At 40.2% G+C, this 17,975-nt stretch overlaps 1 protein-coding gene across 6 annotated transcripts in view; it reads left to right on the top strand.

Annotated features, from left to right (window-relative positions):
• The window catches only part of PTBP2 (polypyrimidine tract binding protein 2), a 95,222-nt gene that overhangs the window by 24,450 nt on the left and 52,797 nt on the right, over nt 1-17,975 (top strand). For 5 of the 6 annotated variants that reach the window (XM_048860497.2, XM_048860498.2, XM_048860496.2 and 2 more), the window contains one exon: nt 11,221-11,296. The exons of the other annotated variant lie outside the window; for it this stretch is intronic. In XM_048860497.2, coding sequence (XP_048716454.1) covers nt 11,221-11,296 — 76 coding nt within the window. The remainder of the gene's footprint in view (nt 1-11,220; nt 11,297-17,975) is intronic. 6 annotated transcript variants of the gene reach the window in all.

Raw genomic sequence — 17,975 nt, 5'->3', positions numbered from 1 at the left:
TAAAAAACCTGTGGCAGCAAGTCTCAGAGCCTGGTCAATTGACTCAGGCCAGCTGCGGCTCTGCTGTGGGTCTTTTATTGCAATATAGACATACCCTGAGTGTTTCACAGTGGTGTTATGCTCATGGTTTGACATATGCGCCTAGGCTGAGACGAACTGTGGTAAATGTACAATGTAACTAAAACTACCATTTAACATTTTTCTGCTTTCTTTCATTACAGAAAAAAAGTGTCCTATGCTCTACTTAACGTAGATATGTATCATCGGTAAATCAAAATCTCTCCCAAGAGTTAACAGAATTTATTTTATAATTATTATATCCCCATCACCAGATTGTAATTAAAAACTGTTCAGATATTAATTGTGTCACTGTATAGTAGATGATAATGTTGGCTTTTACTACTGTGTTTGAAATAGAGGGATAGTTTTGTTCATTTGTTGACTGTCGTAACACCGTTCACTTTGTGTTTTGTTTATTTCCATTGTCACAAGAGACTGCAAATTTGAGTAATGCTTTTAATAAGCCTTCTTTAACCTAAACAAATCTGTTACGTTAGGTACAATAATTGACTTCCAAAAAGTTTTTCTCTTCTTAAGAGTTAATAAAAAATTGGGCAGACAACTTATGGTTTAGACTTCCAGAAATTTTTTGACAGGTCCTCATGAGGCAATTAATTGCTACCAAGTTTTATGAAGTCCAGTAATAGATTTAAAAAAAAAAAAAGTTTGAGAATTTGCTGCTTATTTCTACTCTTTGCTTCTTAAATGTGGAAAGAGATTTGTACTAGAGTTAAAATATATTATTCTGGAGATGTCAGAAAAATAGTTGACAATAGATTTTTTTGCCAGCCTCACTCGTGGTTAGACTTCTGGGGATTTTGATGACTGTAATGGCCTGATAAAACTAGGAAGGTATGCAACATAACCTCTGGCATTCAGATTAGACACATTTTCAAAGTAATGCGTGTTGGGACACACCATTTTGAAACTAATTATAATATGGGTTCTAAATTAGTTGCAACATTTAAAGCAAAGATCTAGACACTGTGGCTAGTCACTGCACTGCACTTCCTTCTTACCTATAGTTTTGTCCTATAATTTTTGAAAGAACTAAAAGATTTGATTGTATTTGTTGCCCAGTGGTATTATACACAGTTACACATTGCCTACATTCCACTTCTTTTAATTTTGATATTTCATATTTACAGTACATGAAGCAATTTATGCTTCTGAAGTTTGTAAATTGCTTTTTGGAGTCGCATATTGAAGGCTTAAGTTGACAGTTGAATCTTTTTTTTTTTTGAAAATTTGGTCCTGCATGAGGAATCCCACAATGTCACTTTTACACAGCTGCTTTTCTGGGTAGAACCACACTTTAAATATTTTTCTTCACATCTCTGGTGAAAGGCTGCACTGACGGGTACAGGATGAGATAGGAAGGACAAAACTGAATTTGCAGGCATGAGTGAGGATCATTTAAAAGAGGCTGGGTCTAATAAACTCCATGTTTAAGTAGTTTAAGTAAAATTAGTAGTTCATCAAGTAGTTTGTTCGTTCTGTACAGTCTTCCGTTTGTAGGGTAAATACGTAGGGTTAGTGTTCTGGCATTTACTTAAGACAGATCAGGATTCCGTGAGTTTGAGTTGTTGCTTTGCCAAGTCTGAGATAGCATCCATCTTTCCAAAACAAAAATAAAAAATCTTGAGAAGTGAGGGACTTGAAAGCCTTCTAGACTCAAAATTGCATGTGCCTAGATCCAGCACTGCTAGAGATGTGGCCTGTGTGTTGTCTATGTTCAGGCATGAGAATGAGCAAGTAATTGCCCTCAAATGAAGCAATGAAAACAGAATCTGAATATATCCAGGTCAGTACAGTGAGTAGCATGGGAATTCACTTTGGATGCAGTGGAAGGGCTGTCTTACAAGCAAACTGAAGTACTATTATATTAGAGTTTTTTTGAGGAACTACCATAGTTTTTTTTTGTTTTTGTTTTGTTTTTAAACTGTGTGTAGTCTATTTAGTAGAAGTAATAACTGAGTTTTTTTATGATAGCTGCCATCACTAATTACTTTTGTCCATTGCAAACAGAGGTAAAATCCCTCAGTGGAAATATATTGGTGGGCTGATGGCACAGAAGTGCAGATATTTTTTTAAATTCAACTATCCTGTCTTCCATAATTTTGATGTCAAACTATGATATCCTCTCCTTAGCAGATATTGGGGTAGAAATTTAGATCTTCAAAGAGAGAGAGAGAACATTTCAATGAGTTCCATCTTCTATATTTCAGTCATCTTTGTATTTGAGAACAGTCATGTAGAGTGAATAATGGAAAGGTTCCATAGCTTCTCTGAATCGCCTTTCAGTTTTGTCTGTTTTAAGTTCATTCTTTTGATCTAATTAAAAATTATTTCCTCTGACAGTGTGTCATAAATATAAAGGGAAGGGTAAACCCCTTTGAAATCCCTCCTGGCCAGGGGAAAGCTCCTCTCACCTGTAAAGGGTTAAGAAGCTAAAGGTAACCTCGCTGGCACCTGACCAAAATGACCAATGAGGAGACAAGATACTTTCAAAAGCTGGGAGGAGGGAGAGGAACAAAGGGTCTGTGTCTGTCTGTATGCTGCTCTTGCCAGAGACAGAACAGGAATGGAGTCTTAGAACTTTTAGTAAGTAATCTAGCTAGGTATGTGTTAGATTATGATTCCTTTAAATGGCTGAGAAAAGCATTGTGCTGAATAGAATAACTATTTCTGTCTGTGCATCTTTTTTGTAACTTAAGGTTTTGCCTAGAGGGGTTCTCTATGTTTTTGAATCTAATTACCCTGTAAGATATCTACCATCCTGATTCTACAGGGGGGATTTCTTTATTTCTATTTACTTCTATTTTTTATTAAAAGTCTTCTTGTAAAAACTGAATGCTTTTTCATTGTTCTCAGATCCAAGGGTTTGGGTCTGTGGTCACCTATGCAAATTGGTGAGGCTTTTTATCCAACATTTCCCAGGAAAGGGGGGGTGCAAGTGTTGGGAGGATTGTTCATTGTTCTTAAGATCCAAGGGTCTGGGTCTGTAGTCACCTAGGCAAATTGGTGAGGCTTTTTACCAAACCTTGTCCAGGAAGTGGGGTGCAAGGTTTTGGGAAGTATTTTGGGGGGAAAGACGCGTCCAAACAGCTCTTCCCCAGTAACCAGTATTAGTTTGGTGGTGGTAGCGGCCATTCCAAGGATAACGGGTGTAATATTTTGTACCTTGGGGAAGTTTTGACCTAAGCTGGTAAAGATAAGCTTAGGGGGTTTTTTCATGCAGGTCCCCACATCTGTACCCTAGAGTTCAGAGTGGGGGAGGAACCTTGACATGGTGGCACAGTGGTGGGATTAACCTGAAATCATCTGAGATCCAGTTGAGATTTTTTGAACTAGAAATACAGATTTTAAAAAGGAAATTTTTTTTTCTTTGGAAAGAAAGTCCAGAAAGCAGCTTTGAAACTGAAAGCAGCTTGGTTTCTCTCTGCTTTGTGGCCAAGCAGAGACAAAAGGGGATTATCTTGTGAATTGCAGGTTTTCTTTGCCTGGAGGCAGGGTACTTAACTCCTGCAGGGAAATTCAGTCTTCCAACCCAGAGGGGTTTTTTTTCTCTTTTCTTCCTAAAAGTAAATAGGGGGTGTGTGTTCTACCCATTTGCTTTTTCTTTGGGCTGGGTAAGCAGGTTTCCAAGTAGTTGGAGGTTTTTTGCTTTAATTTGGGCCCAGAGCAGAGACAAGGGAATTGTCTTTTTCTGTAGGCTGACAATCACTATCAGAGAATAGGTATTCTATTCCAGCACAGCAAAATTTTACAGCCAAGTTTTGTTTGCTTATTTCTAAACCTCGGGTGTAAAGTTAGTAAAAACAGAGAGGTTAGAATGGCAAAATCCGCGGCTCGACTACAGCTCGAATTCGCCAAATTTCAGGCTGAGGAAAGACAAAGGGAACATGAAAGACAGATAGAACTCATGCAGCTGAAGAAGGAACAAGAAAGGGAGGCAGAACAACACCAAGAGGCTGCCCACAAGAGGGAAATGGAAGCAAGGGACAAAGAAATGGAAGCAAGGGCCAAAGAACTGGAGGAGAAGGAAAAAGAGAGGAAGCATGTGGAGGAGGTGGAGAAGATAAAGGCCCAGCAGAATATACCAACAAACCCTAGCAATCCTTCTCCAGGTACCACTTCCCATCCCAGAAAGTTCCCCACCTACAAGGCAGGTGATGATACTGAGGCCTTCTTAGAGAACTTCGAAAGGGCCTGCCTTGGGTACAACATCTCTACTGACCAATACATGGTAGAGCTGAGGCCGCAGCTCAGTGGACCCTTAGCTGAGGTGGCAGCTGAAATGCCTAAAGAACACATGAACAAGTATGAACTGTTTAAATCCAAGGCGAGAGTCAGAATGGGGATAACACCCGAGCAGTCTCGTTGGAGGTTCAGAGCCCTAAGGTGGAAACCAGACATGTCATTTACCCGACATGGCTATCACATTGTGAAACATTGGGATGCCTGGATATCAGGAGCAAGTGTTGAATCTCCAGTAAATTTGCCCTTCCTAATGCAAATGGAACAATTCTTAGAGGGGGTTCCGGAGGAAATAGAAAGATACATCCTAGATGGGAAACCCAAAACTGTAATTGAGGCAGGAGAGATTGGAGCCAGATGGGTGGAGGTGGCAGAGAAGAAGAAAACTGGTCGCAGTTGGAGCGGAGACCAGAAGGGACCACCCCAGACCACACCCTATTACCGGGGGCCGCCCAAAGCCCCACCTACCTCCCAAAGAACCCTCCAGACCCCTTATCGTCCCACCACCCCGTTCTCCAGCAACCCTCCTCGCCCCAGTGACCCGTCAGCTGGACGATGTTTTAAGTGTAACGAGCTGGGGCATGTAAAGACCAACTGCCCCAAGAACCCCAACAGATTACAGTTCATTGCACCGGAATCACACCAGAGTCCACAGGCCCAGATACCTCCCAGATACCCTTGGAGCGGAGGGAAACTGTGAGTGTGGGCGGGAAGAAGGTCACCGCGTGGAGGGACACCGGAGCACAAGTGTCAGCTATCCATGCTTCCTTAGTGGACCCCAATTTAATCAACCCAGAGATCCAAGTGACGATTCAACCCTTCAAGTCCAACTCTTTCAATTTGCCTACAGCCAAGTTGCCTGTCCAGTACAAGGGCTGGTCAGGAATGTGGACTTTTGCAGTCTATGATGATTATCCCATCCCCATGCTGTTGGGGGAAGACTTGGCCAATCATGTGAAGCAGGCCAAGAGGGTGGGAATGGTCACCCGCAGCCAGGCTAAACAAGCCGTGAGGCCTAGCTCTGTTCCAGAAACTTCTATCAGGACCCAGTCAGAGGTGATGGACCTGGACCCCAGGCCAATGTCTGCAACAGCAGTAGTGGATCCAGTCCCAGAGACCCAGACGGAACCAGTCCCAGAACCGGAACCAGCCGAACAACCAACACCAGACCCCGTGTCAGCACTGAATCCAGTACTTGCAACCTCAACACCAGAGGGCCCCACCGAACCTGAACTGGCAGCAGCCGATAACCCGACCCAAGAGGCTCAGCCGGAGCCTGAATCCCAACATAGTGCACCAGCGGAGAGCGGTTCACAGTCAACAGAAACAGCTCCATCCCCTATATCGCTTCCAGAGGGACCAAGCCTAGGTCCACAATCCCATGAGGAACTGATGTCTCCAGCATCAAGGGAACAGTTCCAGACCGAACAGGAAGCAGATGAAAGCCTCCAGAGAGCTTGGACGGCAGCACGGAGCAACCCACCGCCTCTCAGCTCTTCTAATCGATCCAGGTTTGTTGTAGAAAGAGGACTTTTATACAAGGAAACTCTTTCTGGTGGACACCAGGAAGACTGGCATCCTCAGAGACAGTTGGTAGTTCCAACTAAATACCGGGCCAAGCTCTTGAGCTTAGCCCATGATCACCCTAGTGGCCATGCTGGGGTGAACAGGACCAAAGACCGTTTGGGGGGGTCATTCCACTGGGAGGGAATGGGCAAGGATGTTTCTACCTATGTCCAGTCTTGTGAGGTGTGCCAAAGAGTGGGAAAACCCCAAGACCAGGTCAAAGCCCCTCTCCAGCCACTCCCCATCATTGAAGTTCCATTTCAGTGAGTAGCTGTGGATATTCTGGGTCCTTTTCCGAAAAAGACACCCAGAGGAAAGCAGTACATACTGACTTTCATGGATTTTGCCACCCGATGGCCGGAAGCAGTAGCTCTAAGCAACACCAGGGCTAAAAGTGTGTGCCAGGCACTAGCAGACATTTTTGCCAGGGTAGGTTGGCCCTCCGACATCCTCACCGATGCAGGGACTAATTTCCTGGCAGGAACTATGAAAAACCTTTGGGAAGCTCATGGGGTAAATCACTTGGTTGCCACTCCTTACCATCATCAAACAAATGGCATGGTGGAGAAGTTTAATGGAACTTTGGGGGCCATGATACGTAAATTCGTAAATGAGCACTCCAATGATTGGGACCTAGTGTTGCAGCAGTTGCTCTTTGCCTACAGAGCTGTACCACATCCCAGTTTAGGGTTTTCCCCATTTGAACTTGTATATGGCCGTGAGGTTAAGGGGCCATTGCAGTTGGTGAAGCAGCAATGGGAGGGATTTACACCTTCTCCAGGAACTAACATTCTGGACTTTGTAACCAACCTACAGAACACCCTCCGAACCTCTTTAGCCCTTGCTAGAGAAAACTTACAGGATGCTCAAAAAAGAGCAAAAAGCCTGGTATGATAAACATGCCAGAGAGCGTTCCTTCAAAGTAGGAGACCAGGTCATGGTCTTAAAGGCGCTCCAGGCCCATAAAATGGAAGCATCGTGGGAAGGGCCATTCACGGTCCAGGAGCGCCTGGGAGCTGTTAATTATCTCATAGCATTCCCCACCTCCAACCGAAAGCCTAAGGTGTACCATATTAATTCTCTAAAGCCCTTTTATTCCAGAGAATTAAAGGTTTGTCAGTTTACAGCCCAGGGAGGAGACGACGCTGAGTGGCCCAAAGGTGTCTACTATGAAGGGAAATGTGGTGGTGGTGTGGAAGAGGTGAACCTCTCCATGACCCTTGGGCGTATGCAGCGACAGCAGATCCAGGAGCTGTGCACTAGCTACGCGCCAACGTTCTCAGCCACCCCAGGACTGACTGAACGGGCATACCACTCCATTGACACAGGTAATGCTCACCCAATTAGGGTCCAACCTTACCGGGTGTCTCCTCAAGCTAAAACTGCTATAGAACGGGAGATCCAGGATATGTTACAGATGGGGGTAATCCGCCCCTCTGAAAGTGCATGGGCATCTCCAGTGGTTCTAGTTCCCAAACCAGATGGGGAAATACGTTTTTGCGTGGACTACCGTAAGCTAAATGCTGTAACTCGCCCAGACAACTATCCAATGCCACGCACAGATGAACTATTAGAGAAACTGGGACGGGCCCAGTTCATCTCTACCTTGGACTTAACCAAGGGGTACTGGCAGGTACCGCTAGATGAATCTGCCAAGGAAAGGTCAGCCTTCATCACACATCTCGGGCTGTATGAATTTAATGTACTCCCTTTCGGGCTGCGAAATGCACCCGCCACTTTCCAAAGACTTGTAGATGGTCTCCTAGCGGGATTAGGAGAATATGCAGTCGCCTACCTTGACGACGTGGCCATATTTTCGGATTCCTGGGCAGACCACCTGGAACATCTACAAAAAGTCCTTGAGCGCATAAGGGAGGCAGGACTAACTGTTAAGGCTAAGAAGTGTCAAATAGGCCTAAACAGAGTGACTTACCTTGGACACCAGGTGGGTCAAGGAACTATCAGCCCCCTACAGGCCAAAGTGGATGCTATCCAAAAGTGGCCTGTCCCAAAGTCAAAGAAACAGGTTCAATCCTTCTTAGGCTTGGCCGGTTATTACAGACGATTTGTACCGCACTACAGCCAAATCGCTGCCCCACTGACAGACCTAACCAAAAAGAAACAGCCAAATGCTGTTCAGTGGACCGGAAAGTGTCAGAAGGCCTTTAACAAGCTTAAAGCGACACTCATGTCTGACCCTGTACTAAGGGCCCCAGACTTTGACAAACCGTTCCTAGTAACCACAGATGCGTCCGAGCGTGGTGTGGGAGCAGTTTTAATGCAGAAAGGACCTGATCAAGAATTCCACCCTGTAGTGTTTCTCAGCAAAAAACTGTCTGAGAGGGAAAGCAACTGGTCAGTCACTGAAAAAGAATGTTATGCCATTGTCTACGCTCTGGAAAAGCTACGCCCATATGTTTGGGGACGGCGTTTCCACCTGCAAACCGACCATGCTGCACTAAAGTGGTTTCACACCGTCAAAGAAACTAACAAAAAACTTCTTCGGTGGAGTTTATCTCTCCAAGATTTTGATTTCGACGTCCAACACATCTCAGGAGCTTCTAACAAAGTGGCTGATGCACTCTCCCGTGAAAGTTTCCCAGAATCAACTGGTTAAAATCGTCCTTGAGATGTGGAAAATATTGTTAGTCTTTATGTACTTGGTAGTATATTTAGAGATGCATGTGTCTTATTAACTCTGTTTTCCTAGAGCTCCAGGAAGAAATCCCAGCCAGTGTTTCACTCTAGCTGAGATTTGGGGGGCGTGTCATAAATATAAAGGGAAGGGTAAACCCCTTTGAAATCCCTCCTGGCCAGGGGAAAGCTCCTCTCACCTGTAAAGGGTTAAGAAGCTAAAGGTAACCTCGCTGGCACCTGACCAAAATGACCAATGAGGAGACAAGATACTTTCAAAAGCTGGGAGGAGGGAGAGGAACAAAGGGTCTGTGTCTGTCTGTATGCTGCTCTTGCCAGAGACAGAACAGGAATGGAGTCTTAGAACTTTTAGTAAGTAATCTAGCTAGGTATGTGTTAGATTATGATTCCTTTAAATGGCTGAGAAAAGCATTGTGCTGAATAGAATAACTATTTCTGTCTGTGCATCTTTTTTGTAACTTAAGGTTTTGCCTAGAGGGGTTCTCTATGTTTTTGAATCTAATTACCCTGTAAGATATCTACCATCCTGATTCTACAGGGGGGATTTCTTTATTTCTATTTACTTCTATTTTTTATTAAAAGTCTTCTTGTAAAAACTGAATGCTTTTTCATTGTTCTCAGATCCAAGGGTTTGGGTCTGTGGTCACCTATGCAAATTGGTGAGGCTTTTTATCCAACATTTCCCAGGAAAGGGGGGGTGCAAGTGTTGGGAGGATTGTTCATTGTTCTTAAGATCCAAGGGTCTGGGTCTGTAGTCACCTAGGCAAATTGGTGAGGCTTTTTACCAAACCTTGTCCAGGAAGTGGGGTGCAAGGTTTTGGGAAGTATTTTGGGGGGAAAGACGCGTCCAAACAGCTCTTCCCCAGTAACCAGTATTAGTTTGGTGGTGGTAGCGGCCATTCCAAGGATAACGGGTGTAATATTTTGTACCTTGGGGAAGTTTTGACCTAAGCTGGTAAAGATAAGCTTAGGGGGTTTTTTCATGCAGGTCCCCACATCTGTACCCTAGAGTTCAGAGTGGGGGAGGAACCTTGACACAGTGCCAAGACTCTCTGCTGTTTTCTTTTATTAAATTTAAGTCAAATCACGTTGCCAATTTGAACCCAAAAATGTGTAGAGCAGAATCTAGAATCAACAAGGGTGTGAGGCAAACTAAAATTATTCAGGAATAGTCTGTGTAAATAACTTTGAGAACTAGTGCTCAAAACTGAATAAGCTTAGTGACCGGAATGGCTTGGTGTGTTGTCTAGGATGTTATGGATCTTAGATATGGAATACTTCAAAATGTGTTATATGTTTTGATATTCCTCTTCATATACACATGCATATATAATATATACACTAATATTACAGTTTGGGCTTGATTATATGCATCCTGGTATAAGCATACCACTTAGTATTGTGATATCCTCAGATTAGTTTAGTATGTATTTATTATTTAGAATGAAGAACTATCCAAAATATACAGGATGCTTTTCAAACAGAGGTAGATAATACCTGTCTCAAGGCAGCACAGTCTGAAACATCTTGATTATTATAAAGATTTTGTAAGTAAAGCAGTTTGTGGCCAGTACTCAGAATGGAAACATAGATTTCATGCAGAGTAATATTTGGTGATTCAGTAGCTGGCACTCATCCTTTTTAGTAATGACCCAATGGCCTGGGTTGGTGCTGAGGGCATTGGTGCTATTGGAGATACCTTTGAATTAAGACACAAAAGTGAGGTCCTAACCTATTTTGGACATGAAAAATCCAGTAGCCTTTTAATGATGACATGCAAAGGAGGGGAGGCTTATGTCCTTTTAAATTCATTTTGGCTTATGAGGAAGGCCTGAAAGATTTAAAACAAACAAACACAAAATCATACTTGTTTTACATTAGACATACTTGTCTGGGTGTTTTTTTCTATCCTGGAAGGAAATGAAACCTGATCACTGAGAGGTGAAATATATATATTTTTAAGTATTTAGGCTGCTTCGGACTTATTTTTAACACCTATTTAACTCAAAATGCTTGGGGGAAAAGGATCCCTCTTTAAGGATTCAACACCAAATCTCCTCTGGTATCTGCGTTCTACATTGAAATCATCCAAAAAGAAGACTAAGAAAAAATAGATGATGTTCTTCTTATTTTTGTGAAGTTTAAACCAAAAAGAAATCCATCCTCCAACCAAAAAAAAAAAATTGTTTTCACGGTTCCTTTATGTATTATAAAGAAGTGCAAAACACCACAGTCTGCTTTGAACTGTTTCTAATAGTAGTACTGCCCTAGCACTTTGGTCAAATTCTAATTGCACTATTTGCCTGAATTCCCCATTTAGTTTCAGTGGATAAAATATTAATAACTTCCTGTTCTAAAATATTTCAGAAGTTGTGTACTGTTGGACAGCTCTTGTGGTCCCTGGAGGTTGCATTTCAGCTGTGGATGAAGTGATTGTGTGTATGGAATTATTTGAATTGAGAGATGCTATGTAAATATACTGTATTATCTAGATTTTAATTTTTTTATTTACTGTCACTTTTCTGAAAAGGGAGAATCTCTCAAATCTTAATAGGTTATGTAATGTTCATTTAAAGCTCTCTGAAGGGATTTGCCCTGTCAAACTGATATTTTTAATATCAACATTAAAGATAACAAAAATACAGGGGGAAAAAACTCTTACTGTCTCTTTCTTTTTAGAGAGGATCTGACGAACTTCTTTCAGGCAGTGTACTCAATAGTCCGAACTCTAACATGAGCAGCATGGTAATTACTGGTAAGTGTTTCAAAGGAGAAATCTAACATTATATCTCAGAATCTTTTCCTGTTTACAAGGGGAAAATAGTAAAATAGATTCCATCCTATTGTACAAGAATAAATTGTTGGCATGCACCAGACTTTAGCAACCCTGTATCTACATTGAAACACTCAACAAATATTTGAAAAGAGTAAACCAATTAAATTAATGGAAATTTACAGATGATGAAACGATTCTTAGGGCTGGGGAATGGATGGGACATGAAAATAATTACACTTTTTAATATGGAATGGGTTATAAAATTCTCTTCAAATTAAGAAGTGATACAGAGCAAACAGTGGCTAACAGGACCCACTATAGGAATTTAACTTTGTCATGTGTAGGCATCCATTTGTCTGGGCATCCCTGCTGGATTAGCCAGCTCATTTCACAGTAGTGGAGTAACTTTATGAATAATTAAAATTCTAATAACTCCTCAGCTAGACTGCCACAGCTCTAGACTCTGATCCTAGTTCACTGCCTTAGTATGGAAGCAGCTTTAGGCTCACAGCAGCACTTCAATGCAGTGTGTGTTAGTGTTTCTTTGTCAAACTGCTGGGGACTCCAAATAAATTGGCTTTTCACTAATTGAAACCTGTTTCCTTTTCTTTATAACTTCCTAACAACTATTTCAGAGTGTATCTGTCAAAGGAGCTTTGCTCAGCCTACTGTTTTGGCACACCTACCACTTAAGGTCTTTGTCATTCTAGTGGCAGAGTGGTTTAGTTCATACCTCTAATCTGTTAGTGGGTGATCTAAATAGTTGTAATCAAGAAGCCGTAGCTCACCACTTTACTGTAAAAAGAAAAGGAGTACTTGTGGCACCTTAGAGACTAACCAATTTATTTGAGCATGAGCTTTCGTGAGCTACAGCTCATGCTCAAATAAACTGGTTAGTCTCTAAGGTGCCACAAGTACTCCTTTTCTTTTTGCGAATACAGACTAACACGGCTGTTACTCTGAAACCTGTCACTTTACTGTAGTTGGTGAATTCTCCCCAGCAGTGCAGCAGGTTGTCTAGTAGCTCCTACTATCAATGGACCATATCATCAGTAATCCTGCAGTAAAAGGTGGCACTTTTCTCCCTGAGTGCTTATGACTGTGGCATAGCTTTAAAACCACTACAGAGAGCCTATACATTATTTTTAGATTAAATAAAGGCTTCTGAACACCAGTGCTTTACCCAGCTCTCCTAGTTTCCTTTTTGCTTCTGGAGGATGTCCCTATTTCTTTTCTAGGTATCCTTGGACACAATAATAGTATGTTTGAGTTAGGAAGTGTCCTGACTTGCCATCTTTTCTTTACAGTCTTTTCCATCTTCTGGGAAAAACTATGATTCCTTCTCCCCTACTCCCAAACTTTCTATGCATTTCCAAGGGAAACATGCATGCCATCACGACTAAATCCACATTATTTAATCAAAGAAGATTCTGAACAAAAGTGTTATATTACTGTCAAGTTTTACTGCTACATGAGAGTTAATGTCACTTTTCAAATGAGCCAATATTAAAATACAAATTTGAGAGAACTAAATTAGTTTAAATTGACTGCAAAATGGAAATACTTCTTTCTTCCCAAATTGATCCTTCCTCCCAGGCTCTTACACGGGCCACCAGTTGGTTGTGAAAGATATTAATGTACTCAAATGGAACAAATGCACTCAAGATTTTTGTTGAAAAATATTCATTTATCACACTATTGGGCTTTAAAAAAAATTATGGTCAGGATTTTAAAATGTGATTTGAGTATCCAACTTAAAACACATAATAGGGCTTTTCAGAGAAATGGGGTTTGGCACTTTGAGAAAATCAGAGCCTTTCAAAGTGTATCAAGGTAGCTATTCAGAATCACTAGTCACTTTTGGAAAATCTGAGCCCATACTTATATTTTACAGTCAAATTAGCTACAAATTTCAACAAACTGAATAATCTTAACCTGAGCTCTTCTATCATGCCCAGATCCATTGCCCATTCTAATGGTAATAGTAAATATTGGAAAAAGAGGAGGGAACTCTAAAAGAAATAAGCATCCCTAACAAAGATGCTCCTGAATGCATTAATACAATTATGTCATTTTCAACGGAGACTCTTGAAAATATCCTTGGAGAAAACTTTCAGGAATTCATCAAAACGTAACCTGTTTCCTCAGTCCAGCTCTCTTATGAGACATAAGCCTCTGAACAGAAAATATAGACTTACTCCCACATCTTGTCTGGTGAGATTTAATGGACAATTCTTCTGGCTGTATCAAGAGCCAGAGGAAATTTTTCCAGCTTTGCAAGCGAGAGGTCAGTACAGGTTCTTTTTCAACCACTCATAATATAAATGATCAACTAAGGCATAATTAAGCCTAAAAGGGAAACCAAATTCAAATTCTTGACCGGGTCTTCTTAAGGCACGTGTTCGAAATGTCATTTTAAAATGTATTATAGGTCAATAGACTAATAGGTTCCCATCTAATCTTTCTTCTGGCCTCTCTGCCATTGAATTTATATATATATTTAATAGTATTGTCATGAGTCAGAGATCTGCGATCACACTCAAAGCATCATGAATGTGAAGCCCTTTTATAAAGAGAGAATATAATCCATGATCACTCTATTTGTAAAGGAAGCATGATTTGGAACAGTAGCTACTCAAGAAATGGCTCTACCTTCCTCTTTTACACTGTGTAGTTCTCAAGAACTTCTCTTTCTGATTAGTCCTGGTCTTCATTTTCTACTATTCCTGGGAAACAAGGTGTATTTATGACCTTGTCACTTCCTTCATCAGATTCCATAATACTGTCCAAGCTGATTCTTCATAGAAGAAGAGACGGAAGAGGGCAATTTACATTTCTGTAACCAGGGTCAAAATGCACCTGAAAGCAACTTACGTTCACACAGCCCAAAAAGTCTACCTACCACTAGTACCACAGCCCAAAGAGTCTACCTACCAACAGTGATTCATAATGAGGGGATTTTTTGTTCTTTAAAGCCTTCTCTATCATTTCTTCCCTCTCTGGTCCTATACCTTGTAAAGCACTGAAAAACATTTTTGTAAAAATAATAAATAATTGCACGACAAGAAGCAAGAGATCAGATTTTTTTTCACTTAAACTTGTCTAAATTTTTAGATGGGGATTTTCAAAGGAACCCAAGGGAATTAGGCATCCAGCTCCCATTTAATTCAGTGGAACTTGAGCACCAAATTTCCATAGTCTCTTTTGAAAAAATCCCCGTCATAATTCTCTTCAAATAGACGGTGAATGATATGAAAGATACATACCTTCTCTTTCCTTTTAAGGATGTCTGTGCTTTTCTCCCATTTTTTCATATTGTCTGGGTGATTTGCAAAGTAAAACAAGGTAAAGAATCTGTAATTCTTATTGCATTACTATTGGTCTCCCAGGCCATCGTCATCCACGATCATGAAGACATGTCTGTGGAAAAACTTGAACATTTTGCTCTGACCTTGGCAAGTTGAAAATAATAGTTTAGAATCTAAGAGAATGGAGCCAGAAACAACTCTGTTAAACAGTGGTAAACATTCTGCAACCAGAACATACAAAGGAATTGGAGTACTTGGCTTCCAAAGTACACAGACCTTTACCAAAATAGACTTCAAATCAAACACTCTAAATATGTTCCTTTCAGAAAGGAATTCGTTCTCAGTTGTCCAGAGGTCCAGATCTCTTTATTCCATGTTATTTCTAGTATCAATGCTTTTACACCTACTTCTGCACTCTTGTATCTCCCATTTCCTCAAAGTGTTAGGGTGCAGTTGTCAACCCCAGAAGTGTTTGTATTTCACATAAGCTATATTACTATATCAAAATTAGTTTTTCAAGTGATTTGTGAATCCTTTGGATGAAAAGCACATAACATTTGAGAAGAAAATCCTAGATGCTAGAATAGATTATTTTAAAGGTGAAGACAAGAACTATGAGTTGACCTAACAACCACTACGTATTCTGGAAAGCAGTTTTGTCTTTGCTTAAGATTAAAGGTCAGGGCCCTGAGTTTTTCTAGCAATAGTTGATGACGACATTTACACCTACAGCTGAGAGCTGCACTGTGTGTTAACTTCTCCTGTCAAAAGCACAGATAAAAGCTATTGGAGTAAATGTTGTCCTTCTTCAATTCTGAAGCTGGTGTAAAATGCCATTCTTGTTTCTTATTTTAAATTATTTAGGTTCAGAAGTCTTCGGAGAGCATGAGCCTCCTTCCAGAGTTTATGAAATCATCCTTTTTATATTGAAGTATGGCAGATATTGACTCACTGAACTCTAGGAAATGGACCAGAATGTAAACAAGGAAATACTAGAATTTTACCTCAGTTCTGGGTATTCTGCAGGGCACCAAGGTCATCTAGGTCATAAGTCCTGCACTAACTGCTCTTAAACTGGTGTCTCTAACAATATGCTTCCCTATGCTTTTCACTAGGCAACTAAGAAGGCAGATGTTGCATGCCCAATAAATACTTCCTTAACTGTGTACTTTGCATATGGGGGAAAAAATTGCTCTTATTCTAAGGTTTAACTAGAAAACACGTTTATTTTCTATAGAACAAGGAAACATGCATCTCCTCTGTGGTGTGCTATTTCTCTGCCAAATTTAATCTTCTGAAACTTTATTCCTTTCAACTATAGGGCTGCTCAATAAAAATTGCAGGAATATTTTTATGTATGGAAAAGTATGCCTGTTTTCTAGTTCCTTGTCCTTGGAAACAGCCAAACTGTGTATTTTCTGAAATCTGCAAAAATTTACCTCTCTTCTCCCTCCCCTTGCCCCCCCCCCCCCATAAATAAATCAGTGGGCAGACACACAGAATGGAAAATTTCAGCTTGAGGGGGTTAAAGTTCCTGAAAGTTGAGTGGACTGGAAACAAGGGATTAGAATGGAAACAGTTATTGAACTTTAACTGTAGCAGTGGCTGCTGCTACTCCTATAATCCAGTGTAGAAAACTCCATCAGTGCAAAACATCTGGGAAAATGTATTGATATTAAACCCACTAAACTTTGGGGAATTAACAATCCAGTGTCTACGGTAACTTTTAACTCTGTTTTATTAGAGATATGTTTTGATAGATATTTAATTGCATTCACAAAACACTTAGCAATGTGACATACAAGTGATGATGTATATCTTAAAATTCGGTTTAACAATACTAATTTGACATCCTTTATAAGAAGAGATGCATTGTTATAAATTGATGAATGAATTTATATGTCCTGTTTTTATAAAGCCACAGCTAAACTGACAGTGGTTAACAATAACTTGTTATAAATACAAGTACTTGAGTAACTAAGTTCACAAATAGTAATTTTTAATAGTATCTGCTGGAAGTTTAAAAAAATTACTACCCATCCTAAATTTTGGTGATATATTAGCCAGATTATCATTATGTAGTAATGTAAATGTGGCATTTATGATTTATTATCATACAGATGTGCTTGTGCATACATGTGCATACATTTAAGCTCACAAGCAAAAACTTTAAAAATAAGCTTTATTCTTGAAAGTGTGTTTTCAGTGGAATCTAGCTAAAACATGAAGAACTGTAACTTTGTTTATGAAACCTTATATAACGGCAAAAGAGAAAAACCTAAACAGTAAATCTGGAAGTGAATATTTAAGGGATTTACTGCTTTTTAATGCTACTTAACTCATCTTTATCCCACCTAATTTATATTTCACACCCAACCTTAATTTTGATCCATAACATTGTAAAAATAGATTTAAAGTTCAAAATTCCTATATTAATAGTACTATACTGTATTCATAGGATCCATTTCCAATTCACTATAACATTAACATACCCACAGCTACTCACTGCCAAAATCCCTCCCTGCTAGGTACTACACACAATAGAGATAGAAATGTAGACTTACAGCTTTTATGTCAGTGTGTGTGTAAATCTGTGTGGTTGGCTTAACTGGTAGACATTTACCTCCTTGAGCCAGGAATTCTGACACACCCAACATTCCACTGCTGTCTAATAAACAGTTGTATAAATCGCCGGCCATCTATGTCTTCTAGTAGCTCGTCTACAAACCCACTGCCAGTTATTTCTTTAGATCAATTGGTAGAAATCTATCCTATGAATCTGAAGGTGTGGCATCAAACCCTGTTTGCGATACGTGCTGGAAAAAATGGTCTGTAATTATTTGATTGCATACTATCATAATGCATTTTCTCAAGAGAGCAGAATTAAGGTTACATGGGTAACCTTAATTTTAGCATTTCCCAACTTTGAATGCCTGACTTTGCAATCTTAATATTCTTAACATATTTTGTGTTTGTAATATATCCAGGGGATCCCCTCTGATTAGCATTTATTTGGAAACAATAGAAGGATAGGTTCTGTGCATCACAACTAGGTGGATTATCTGTGCCTTAGATTTCTCTGTTTTTGTTATCTTGATGTCTGGTAAATTGCTCAATAAGACGCAATTTTCCTATCGTATATAGTTTATTAATGAACTAAAATGAATAATCACAATTATGTAATATTAAACAAATCAAATCTAATTATCAGTTAATTAAACAATACCAAATAGGATAATAATTCCTTGTAACTCTTTTAATCTGGTAAAATGGCAGTCTTTGTTTAGCTGTCAGTCACAAAATAGGAGGGCATTTCCATTCTTAGTCCCAATTTATATGATTTTGTTTGT

Source organism: Caretta caretta, chromosome 8 (genome assembly GCF_965140235.1).
Source record: "Caretta caretta isolate rCarCar2 chromosome 8, rCarCar1.hap1, whole genome shotgun sequence".
Classification (NCBI taxonomy): domain Eukaryota; kingdom Metazoa; phylum Chordata; order Testudines; family Cheloniidae; genus Caretta; species Caretta caretta.
Note: the sequence above shows the minus strand (reverse complement) of the source record. Positions and strands in the feature narration are given on the sequence as shown.